Raw genomic sequence first — 11,471 nt, 5'->3', positions numbered from 1 at the left:
GAGGAGACCAGTTGTTGGAGGTTCTGGAGGACCAGAGGAAACCAATCGTTGGAGGTTCTGGAGGACCAGAGGAGACCAGTTGTTGGAGGTTTTGGAGGACCTGAGAAGACCAGTTGTTGGAGGTTTTGGAGGACCAGAGGAGACCAGTTGTTTGGAGGTTCTGGAGGACCTGAGGAGACTAGTTGTTGGAGGTTTTGGAGGATCTGAGGAGACCAGTTGTTGGAGGTTCTGGAGGACCTGAGGAAACCAGTTGTTGGAGGTTCTGGAGGAAACGTTGGATGGGTGCAGTCTGTGGTTTAACATTGCCTTGCTGAAATATAAAAGACCTTCCCTGAATTAAAAACGTCTGGATAGGAGCAGATGTTCTAAAACCCGAACCTGTTTTTTTTTTTTACATTGATGGAGCCTGTCCAGATGTGGAAGCTGCTGATGCCAGAGGCACAAATGCGCCCCCATACCATCAGAGAGGCAGGTTTTAAACTGTGTTCTGATAACAGGTTGGTTGTTCCCTCTTCACTCTTTGTGGCGTTTGTGGTTTTTCTAAAAAAGGAATTTCTGATTTGGACCCGTCTGACTTCAGAACAGTTTTGGTTCATTTGAAGCGAGCTCTGGACCAGAGAAGACAGCAGCGATTCTGGATGGTGTTCACATCTGGCTCCTTCTTTGCCTGATAGAGCTTGAAGCTAAATTTGTGGATGAACTGTGTTTACAGACAATGATCTGTGGGAGTGTTCCTGAGCCCAGAACAGAACCAGACCTGGTTTTAATGCAGGGGCCCCTGAGGGCCTGAAGTTCAGCCTCGTCCTTTGAGCTCAGAGGTTTCTACAGATTCTGCTAATCTGGTGATGAGATTATGAGCTGCAGATGATGGAATATTTAGTCTGTTCTTGAGGAACTTTATTCTGATTTTTTTCCATATTTTTAGACAGTTTTCCAGACTGTAAACCTCTGCCCATCTTTACTTTGATGACATTCAGCCTCTAAAAGTCTCTTTTTACTCAGTCCTCACTGACCTGTTGACATTGAACATGTTTAGTTGTAAAATGTTCCTCCAGATGTTTTTTTTTTATCCTACCTCTTACTTTTACAACTTTTTTGAGATGTGCTGCTGTCACAAAAATCAAAATGACTTTTTCCTCATTGAAACATTTCACACAACTACTATGTTCCTTTGTGAACAAAATTTAGGTTAAATTACAAATCACTGCATTCTGATTTTATTTACATTTTAAAACATCCTGACTTTTGATGAACTTCTAGCACTGATGAGGGATCATAACAAGATTATTCCTGTAGAAAATTAACACATTTAAATGATGATTGTTGTCTAATTTATACAGATTTGGACCAAACAGAGGAGGTGGAGAAAAAAAGATCAACCAGACTTCAGGTGGTATTTAGGGACATAAATGAAGCATCTTGCAGGTCATGCATGTGCTGCTGCACATCTGGATAATCTGTCTTTAAGAAGACAAATGCCGTGAGTGATGCATCAGAGTCGGAGCAGTGGGGCAAGTAGGCAGTGGGGGGGATCTCCATCAGCTTGGAGGCGCCAGGAGAGGGTGGGGGTGCAGATTTCTGGAGGATTCTGCAGGAATCATCTGAGAACACCCCGTTTACTGTGGGGTGCTGTTTGTTCCTTATAGCTGCTTAGCTCCGATGTGAAGACTGGAGGCTCTCAGGGTGAGTTTGTCTGCAACTGTTTCAACACGAAAGCTGTTTTTATCCCCACCAGAACCTGTAGCAATGCTCTTTTCTCTGGACGTGTTGGGTCGGGTTGACATGTCTCAGCACGTCTGATTTCTTATCCGTCGCTACGCTAGCAGCTAACGGTAGCTAACAGAAAAGCTTCGCTAACCGTAGTAAATAAAATAATACCATAACTAAATATATCACTCAAAGACCAAAGCAAGCGAACAATACGCCAGTTTTAGCTTTAGATCAGACAACTCAAATTATTTTATTATCGGCTGCTACATAGCTTTAGCTCGACGGCTAGTTAGCTTTAGCTCGACGGCTAGTTAGCTTTAGCTCGACGGCTAGTTAGCTTTAGCTCGACAGCTAGTTAGCTTTAGCTCGACAGCTAGCTCACAGCCGGTCCGTTTGAGAACAATGCAGACAAGTCAAGGTTTAACTAATGCCACTGACGAGATGTCAACACATACAAATGGGCTCAAAATGTTTTCGGAACAGTGAGAATCTGCTGTCACTGACCCGGTTCTTTAGTCCCGGCAGAGGCGTAGCTTTCCCTTGACAGTAAGGGGGGCCCTCAGCTGGGGGGTACCACCATTAGGTTTAGGTTTATTGTCATATGCAGATCAACACAAGGTCAACAATGTAATGAAATGCTCAGGACGAGAAGAACCGTCTCGACTTGCCAAAACAAACAAACAAACAAGAAATACCAAAGCATGCAAAAAAATACAAAAACAAGGCACCTAAAGTTAAAAAGAAATACAATACAATACAACTTTATTTATTAAAGCACTTTAAAACAACACCGTTGGCCAACGTGCTAACACATACAAGCATTAAAAACTATGAACTCAACAAATACCATAATAACCACAAATACATCTACGGCAGCATGGTCCTATTAGCAGAGTGCTTCTGTTGGCAGTGAAGTTCTCTTAGCATCATGGTCCCATTAACAGCATCCCATTAGCATGGTACTGTTAGCAGCACGGTCTCGTTAGCAGCATGCTTCTGCTAGTCACGAGGTTCTTGCCAGATATTCCACTTTGCACTGCATTTAAAAAATAAAAAAAGAAGCATCGTCAGAGTCAGAGCTTCTTTATTGTCATTCACACCTCATGTGGTACATGTGGTGGAGTGAAATTATGTACACAGGGTCCCAGTTACATCCAACAATAAAATGTATAAGAAAAACAGTAATAACATCTAAGATATGAACTAAGAAAAACATCAACTAAATATACACAAAGCACTCATAACATAAAAACATTGAACATCAGCACAAACATGAACATGAGTCTGTGAGCAGATGTGCACGCATGAACACATCAACATTGAAACAGATCAGCAGCAACATGAAACAGATCAGCAGCAACATGATGTGATTTTTCACAGTGATTATTCTAGTTAGAGATTCATGAGTCTAACAGCCACAGGGTAGAAGCTGTTCCTCAGTCTAGTGGTTCTACACTTAATGCTCCTCAACCTCCTTCCTGAGGGGAGCGGGGCAAAAAGTGTGTGTGCTGGGTGAGTGGGGTCCTTCATGATGCAGGTAGCCCTCTTCCTGCATCTAGAGGTGTAGATGTCTGTGATGGTGGGGAGGCTGACTCCGACAAAGTCTTCTGTGCAGCCTTCTTCTGAGTTTTCCGATAGAAAAAGTCATGTTTCTGACATAAATGTAAAAACTATGAATAAAAAATATGGTAGGTGCAGTCGGTCGACTGTTAAAAGTCTGATGTTTGACTGTTAGAGGCCGGCTGGTCGACTGTTAGATGCCAGTTGGTCGACTGTTGGAGACCGGTTGGTCAACTGTTAAGGGCCGGTTGGTCGACTGTTAGAGGTTGTTTGGTTGACAGAGACCGGTTTGCCAACTGTTAGTCCGGTTGGTCAACTGTTAGAGGTTGTTTGGTTGACAGAGACCGGTTTGCCAACTGTTAGAGGCCGGTTGGTTAATTGTTAGATTCCGGTTGGTCTACTGCTAAGGCTCCAGTATACTCGCGCGTCCTGTCAGCCGTGCGGAAACTGTGCGCATTGTCCGCACTGTCAGCAGATGGTAGAGACTTTATACTGAAACATCCACCCTGGGCAGCTGCAGAGCAGCTCTGCAGGAAAGGGCCATTTACATTCGGGTCAAATTGAGGTCGCCGATTGGTCATTTGCTGACACGCCTACTGGATTAATTGACAAGCTGTTTGGTCGACTGTTACAGGCTGTTTGGCTGACTGTTAGAGGCCAGGTGTGTGTAACAAATTGTTTCCTTTACTAGTCACAGAGTTGCTTTGTGTCTTGAACCTGTTTCAGTTTAGTTTCTGTAAATTAAAATGCACGTGAGCTGTATTTTAACCTCAGCACAGGAGCTGTCCAGTATCACTGAAGACATCCAAAGCTACAGGCTTGAATGACTTTGAATGTCTATGTCTACAATGAATAAAATATGCCCATGATAAATTATAATTAACCATATTCTGCATATTTTCTTTTCAAAAGTCTTAAAGTAGGGTCAACTACTAAGGTGGGTACAAAGTGGGTGGAGGTAGGTCTGATTTCAGAGATGGAATGATATGCGTGGCCAGCTGCTTGCCTAACTGGTCGCATTAGTAATGGTGTTAACAGACACAAGACAGAACAATGACGTGAGCAAGTAAGGTTTACATTCAAAGTCTCAAGAACGTGTGCATGTTCTGCAATGCAGTGTGTCAGGATGCTTTCCACCGTGCGCCGATGGAAGTTTTTGAGTAGATTCTGTGGCAGACTGACTCTGCTCAACTTCCTCAGGAAGTCGAGGCGTTGCTGTGCCTCACCAGTGATGAGGGAAGTGTCTCATCCAGGCGTGGTCCTCAGTGATGTAAACATCCAGAAACCTGAACAACCTTCAAATTCCAGAACAAACAGGCAAATATACCTTTAAACTTGAAATCTTACATTACTCCCTTAAATTTTAGGGAGTATTTATATAAGACCATTATCAGGTTTGGGTGATGGTAGTTTGGATCAGCTGTGGGGATTTTCTGTCATATCTGGGTGTTTCTAAAGGAAAGAAAAATGCCGCAGTTCAGAGATCACAACTCCGTCTGTGTGTTTGTGTTTCTGTGTTTGTGTCATGGATAAACTTGTTTGCCACCAAATCGTCAGTGGTTGTATGAGCTCATGATTCATACATTTCGAGTATAAATAAAGACCATGTGTTGAAGAAAAAACAACCCACTTGTTTTCCTCTGCAGGGTTGTGCTTTTCTTTCATAGGTTTATACGACTGACCAGTGTTGAGAATAAAAACACTCATCATGAACTGAAATAATGTTATATATGTTTAATGTTTACGTTTCAGATCCAATGACTGAAATAGACTGAGTCCAACCCCTCACTACAAAAATGTCAAGTAAGAAACTGGAAGTATTTTCCGTTGTACTGTTGAGTATTTGATGGTATTTAAGTTTATATGTAGCTAACCTGCTGTTTCAGTGAAACCATCTGATTGATTATTACCAAAATAAATGTTTATTAAATTATATTTTATTGAAGTCATGCGCATGAGTCCACTGGAAGATGTTATCCATCTTCCAGTGGACTCATGCGCATTACTTCAATAAAATATAATTTAATAAATATTTATTTTGGTAATAATGGGGTTCAATCAGATGGTTTCACTGAAACAGCGTTAGCTACAACAATCTTCTTCACTAAATTGATGTTGGGAGTTTTATTCTCTTTCATAACAGAAAGGCCCTACGCCCCCCCGCCTCCCCCTGCCCCTACAACAGTAAGTATTTTTACATGAAATTACAAACACGATGGGTACCTCATGTTAAAGTTGTGGTGCTGTTTGTTTAGTTAATTTCTGTTCGGTTTGCTTCACAGAAAATATTTTTTACAGGTAATCATTATGTTGTTGAACCCCTATTTTTGACTTACATTCTTTCGCGGTTTTTCTAAGTAAGACTGGACATGACACACAATTGGCTGATTGATGGATGAGCCGCATGACCGGCATGAATTGTTTATTTAAAATAAATCATTTTAAATTATTTAGCGCCTGCTGCACATGTGTGCAGCCCACAGGTGCAGGGAGGAGCTCTCTCCTGCAGCATCATGATTTCCGCTCACAGCCACACCCACTTCACTGCTGCAGAGAAATGGGCGTGGCCATGAGCACTGGCAGGTGGCAGAGAGCAGAGATCATGACATGCTGTACTACTACTTACTACTACTACTACTCTTTGAACTACTATCCCTACTTGGCGGTTTTTCACTTATCATGGGGTGGGGCAGGGTCTGTGAACTGAACCCCCTCGATAAACGAGGGACTACTGTATTTGTTTTTAACATTCTCAGCAGGATTATAAATGATAAATTTATATATTTTTTCTGCTTTTATCATTAGTTAGACACTAATGCACCCACTTTACAATCTTTGTCCGTTTTCAAGTGCCATGGTTTTATACAACGATCATTTTTAGTAGCGGCACATCGTACAACTTAGATTTAGCAAAAACCAACAACAGCAGCTTCAAAATTTCAGAAATTTTCTACTTTTTTTTTTTAGCTTTGTATGAGTGGCGTTTGTTGTGAAACTCTCCTGACTTCCTCTTTTTATGTTTCTGTCTCAATTGTTTCCATCAGCAAATTTCCAACAGCACAGGGTTTGTGGGCTACAACCCGTACAGCCATCTGGCCTACAACAACTACAGGCTGGGAGGGAGCCAGAGCACCAACAGTCGGGCGACGGTACGAATATTAACGAAGTGAAAACATCAATATGTTTATCAAATGAAAGTCACGTCTGTCGTTAGTTTCCCTTTCAGTAAAAATGTTCAGTCAGCTGAAGTCAATCTGTACTAGCAGCCGGAGAACAGCACATTTATTGGGGCCTGCCGTTAAAAAAGCATCCGCCTCCGATGCTTTCCAATAGAGGCCCCATCTTTATCTTGCTCAATGTGGCCCAAACGGACGAGCGCACTTGCACAAATGCACCAAAACGAACAACTCGGTGACAGAATGCACGCGGTTACTTTTAATGGAGTTTGGATTCAGCGTGACGATGTAATTTCCCCAAAAAACAGCATCTAAAAAAACCCATTAGAAAAAAAAAAACACAGAATGATAGCAAGCAAACTGTTCCTGCCCACATATGTTTTATAGTACAAATTCAAATTAGTCATCAAAATACAGGTATTTATGTCTTTCTGTTTTTGCAGTAGGACTTTTGTTTTTTGTCAAATACCCCCAGAGAGCAGAGAGTCCTCATCAGATCCCATTCAATTCATATTAAATTAGTAATTTGACTGTCCCTTTGACTGGGGTGGTAGAAGTGTTTATATTTGTTTAACTTTGACATAAAGCACTGTGACAGTTTTTAATTTACATGAGTGAGATCCAATCTCTCCATTCACTCACGGTTCAAGAATATTTTCAATACACCTTATAGTTTTTGCTTAGCAACTGTTAGTTTGACGCAAACTTTAAAAAAAAGTTTCTCCCTGTTTTAATCCAGGCACGACTGTTGTCTGCCCCGCCCCTTCTGTGTTCCCTAAAGAGGGCGGGAAATTCTGGCTTTCTGATTGGCTGAGACAGTTTTCCTTGTACTAGGCTACAGTAAAAAAATAAATAAATAGCTGAGGTGGGCGGAGCCTCTTTATATCCTTGGCAACCAAGTCTTAACAGCTGGTTTGAGGTTTACTAGCTTTAAATTAAACTTTAGGTATTTTCTTTCTCGTGCTTTCATCTTGTCTGACACCATAAAAAGTATGTCTTGCATTATTACATCATATCCTCTTGTTAGCAAAATATCTCAATTAAACTACTTGACAGTTTTTATTAAAGCTCTTAGAAAAAGATGTAAGAAACTGCCTTGTTTACAGAAACACAGTGGGAACACTGAGAGCTGATCGACTGCTGAAATTTGCTGAGAAATTCAACTGAGTTGTTAAGCTAAAAGGACACTAGCTAAAAGCTAAAAGATGTAAAATGCTAACTGAAACCCCAAAGTAGCTCAAGGTTAACTAAAAGCCAGAAGTAGCAAAAGACTAAAACACAATTAAAAGGTAAAAAAAATAAAAAGTCAGTGAGCTTTCTAAAAGCTAAAGTTAGCAGAATGGTAGTTAAATGCTACAAGTGGCAAAAGCTTAGCTAAAAGCTTAAAGTAGCAGAATAGTAACTAAAACCTGAGTGTAACAAAACACTAGCTAAAAACTGAAATAAGTAAAATGCTAGTTAAAAGCCAAAAGTAGCAATATAGTTAAATGCTGAAAGTAGCAAAAGGTTAGCTAAAAGTAGCAGAATGTTAGCTAAAAGCTGTGTGGATCAAAACACAAGGTAAAAGCTAAAATAAGTAAAATGCTAACCAAAAGTAACCAAATACTAAATCAAGGCAGCAAAATCCAATAAAAAAGTAATATAGTTTAGTTAAAAAACAACTAGATGGGTAGCTAAAAGCAAACATTAGCAGAATGGGAGTTAAAAGCTAAATGTAGCTAAATGCTAGCTAAAGCTACAAGTAGCACGAAAAGACAAAAACAAAACCAGTCGCTGAAGTAGATTTGAAAGAAAATGTTTGTAAAGGAATTAACTGTATTTCTATGGGTAAAATATTTTGATGCGTGTAAAAGCCGCAGCGCCCGCCTCCTGAACGAGCTGAAAGTTTTGAGTTAAAAAATTAAATATACAGCACAATCTGCAGACAAATATGTCAAAAATTGTACACAAAAACAGGTAAACGATAAAAATGCCGAATCAGTCAACCCAATTCAAGATGGCCGCCACAGCCAAACACCCCCTCTGAATTTCTCCAGGTTTGTTTGGGGCTGTAGAAACGTGTTGAGGTGTTTCTTCTCCGCGGCTGAATTTAAGATGCAGATTGTTTCAAACCCTCAGAGAGTCCGTCTGTTCAGAGTTTCTGACGGCCATGTTGATGAACCCGTGGCTCCGGCGTTGCCATGGCGACGGCGGCTGCTGCGCGGTAATGCGGTCGCTGCGTGCAAGCTGTGGTCGGCTGACTCCGGTAATGGCTTCATGTCTCGCAGACGGAAAATCCCAGCTTAAAACCAGCTTTTTGTTTAAATTTCTCTGTGGGGCTCCTGGAATTTGTTCAACACTGAACTCTTTTAAATTTAATTATTTTGTCTGAAGAGATTTAAAAAAATGCTGCTAATCAAAAATATAAAGGCTTAAAACACAGTCTGTGACTGCGTTCAGCACATCGGACATTTAAAACGAAGTTATAAAGTTTATTTTTGCTTTTTATTCACCTAAACCAAAACATTTCTAGCTCTTCCACCATAATGCCCCATACACTGTGCAAAAGTTTTAAACCATTTCTAATCATCTCCACTGAAGATGAGAGGCCGTCATGATCTTAACCATGTCTGTTGTAGCGTTAGCAAAGTTTCTCGTGAACAAGCGGATGGATTTAAAAGAAACTGTCAGAAAAATCTAAAACTTAACATTTGGAGTTAAGCCAATTCAAGATGGCCTCCACAGTTAATGGGCCTTCGTCAGCCTAAAGTCGTTTATACACATGTGGAGCAGGTGTGGTAGTAGCTGAGAGTTATCCTCAACACATACCTGATCACTGACACCTCTCACACATTGAGTAGCATGAAAAGTGGCGGGCGACGTGCATTCCTTCAAGAAATGCTTGTTGTTTTTCAGCCCATGTGTCTGAAACGAGCTGCTTGGGTTCATAAAGATGCAGGAAGTGTACCGTATTTTCTGGCATATATGTCGCAGTTTTTTGCGTAGATGTGTCACTCCTGCGACTTATATACGTTTTTTTTTCTTCCATATTCATAATGAAATGTTTGACTGACTTTAAATTTCGAAGAACTGCAACAGCGAGTCCTCCCGTGCACGCTCGCTTCACTCAGCTGGTGCAGGCGGAGGAACGCTGGAGAGCTAGCAGCTCCGGCTGCGATGGATGGATGGATGGATGGATGGCGCCGCGCTGCCCAGGCGAAATGAAGCTGTTTTAACCATTAAATAAAGGCGACGGGTCAGAGGTGACTCATAAATGTGACATACGCCAAAGTGACATATATGTTTTTTTTTCCTCTTCATGATGCTTTTTTTTTTGGCCGATGTGACTTATACTCCGGAAAATACGGTAGTTTCTTTCAGCTTCTCCCTCCTTCTCCACAGCAAAATGTTTGGCAATTGTTTAATGTCAGATGCTCTTCCTGACACAACCTGGACTCGAACCTGCAACCTCGGGATTTTAAGACCACGGCACCGACCACCGAGCTACCGCAGCCATAAAGATGCAGGAAGTGGAGGAGGAATTTAAAAGTGTCGAGCAGTAACTGGACGTCCTGTCTTTAGTTAGGAGCTTTTTGTTTGTTTTTGTTCTGAACAACGTGAAGGTCAAAGTTTCGTGACTTGACAAGCAAACAAAAACACTTCTCTGTAAATGGACAAAACGAGTGAAACCGAGAGGACAAAGCAGCCGAAGTCTTAACGAAAACCATTAAAATACCTCCAGGAAGTCTGGAAATCTGTCCCATCATGACGGGGTTTACAGGAAGGAAGGGAAAAAACAAAGAAGTGGGAAATGATTTAAGAGTTTTGCACAGAAGCGTACGTTTAAAAGTTGTTTTATTTGCATAACCTGGACATCTGACCTCAGATCTGCACCGGCTGCGTTGCTCAACACGCCTTTTCTGTTGACGCGGACCGATAACCCTGTCAGAGCTGCCAACTCGTCACTTGTTGCTGCACGTTTCACGAATACTGTGGGAACGAACGTAAACCCTCAAAATACAAAGAATTCTGTTTAGAAGAATTTACCATTTTGGTCCCAGAATCCTGATTTCCTGCTTGAACCGCCTCCAGCTCTGAGGTACCCCTGACACAAAACATGAAAACAAATTAAAGACCTAATACTCCTTGAATGCATGTCACCCGCCACCTTTCACACCTGACGTTTAGACTAAAATCATCCTACGTTGAGAAATGATGGAGTTGTAGCAATTTGGTCGAACCTTGACTATCACACTCTGCACAATCTTGCATTACATCTTGTTAGTGTTCAGCGTATGTATTGTGAACGACTCTCAGCTACTACCAAGTTAGATTTTAGCTGAATATCTGTAAAATCCTCGTTTTTGTGCAGGCTAAGGTTGGTTTGCTGTGGCGAAAGTCTTGAAGTACGTCGACTCCCAACAGTGAATCGGTTGTAGATGAACATCCAGCGATGACTTTCTGAAAGTTTATTTAAAGTACAGCCAGTAGGTCACGAGATATTTTGCTAACAGACATGAACACGCACGCAGACAGATGAACAAACATTATCAAACGCCTTTGCCTTTCAGCAGCATGTGGTAAAAATCAGGAGTTTTGCCGTTTTTATACAGAAATCAACAAAATACTTTAAACCTTCTGTCATGGTCTGTTTTTCTGTTATTGATGTATCAAAGTTCAGGCTCAATAATCCAGATTAAAAAAATCCAACAAAGTAAAAGTTTAAAAAATCCAACTGTCTAGATGACCTGACTGAACTTTCTTGGGTTATTGATGTAGTTCCTTGAGTTTATCTTTTATTCTTTAGTCTTATTCCCTTCGTGGTTTATGTTTTATTTTCTTCTCTGTTACGTGTTTTCTTGTCAGTTTCAAGTTTTATCCATTTTGTTTTCTTCATTTTTAGATTTATTTCAGTAAAGTCTTGTTCTGTTTCTCAGTGTTCCTTGTGCCATTTCTCATTCATCCCCATCTTCTTCTGTGTTTTTTCAGTTGGTCTTCTACCCTCACCTGTCCCCACCCTCACCTGTCCCCACCCTCACCTGTCCC

At 41.1% G+C, this 11,471-nt stretch overlaps 1 protein-coding gene across 1 annotated transcript in view; it reads left to right on the top strand.

Annotated features, from left to right (window-relative positions):
* The first annotated feature begins 1,663 nt into the window (after positions 1 to 1,663).
* LOC119422734 (SWI/SNF-related matrix-associated actin-dependent regulator of chromatin subfamily E member 1) overlaps positions 1,664 to 11,471 on the top strand; it is a 19,500-nt gene continuing 9,692 nt past the window's right edge. The window contains exons 1-5 of the mRNA XM_037690129.1: positions 1,664 to 1,683; positions 4,471 to 4,587; positions 5,023 to 5,073; positions 5,414 to 5,454; positions 6,315 to 6,419. Of these exons, the coding sequence (XP_037546057.1) occupies positions 5,067 to 5,073; positions 5,414 to 5,454; positions 6,315 to 6,419 (153 nt within the window). The 5' untranslated portion in view covers positions 1,664 to 1,683; positions 4,471 to 4,587; positions 5,023 to 5,066. The remainder of the gene's footprint in view (positions 1,684 to 4,470; positions 4,588 to 5,022; positions 5,074 to 5,413; positions 5,455 to 6,314; positions 6,420 to 11,471) is intronic.

This window comes from Nematolebias whitei, chromosome 16 (assembly GCF_014905685.2).
Source record: "Nematolebias whitei isolate Nwh7 chromosome 16, NemWhi1, whole genome shotgun sequence".
NCBI classification, from domain to species: Eukaryota; Metazoa; Chordata; class Actinopteri; order Cyprinodontiformes; family Rivulidae; genus Nematolebias; species Nematolebias whitei.
Note: the sequence above shows the minus strand (reverse complement) of the source record. Positions and strands in the feature narration are given on the sequence as shown.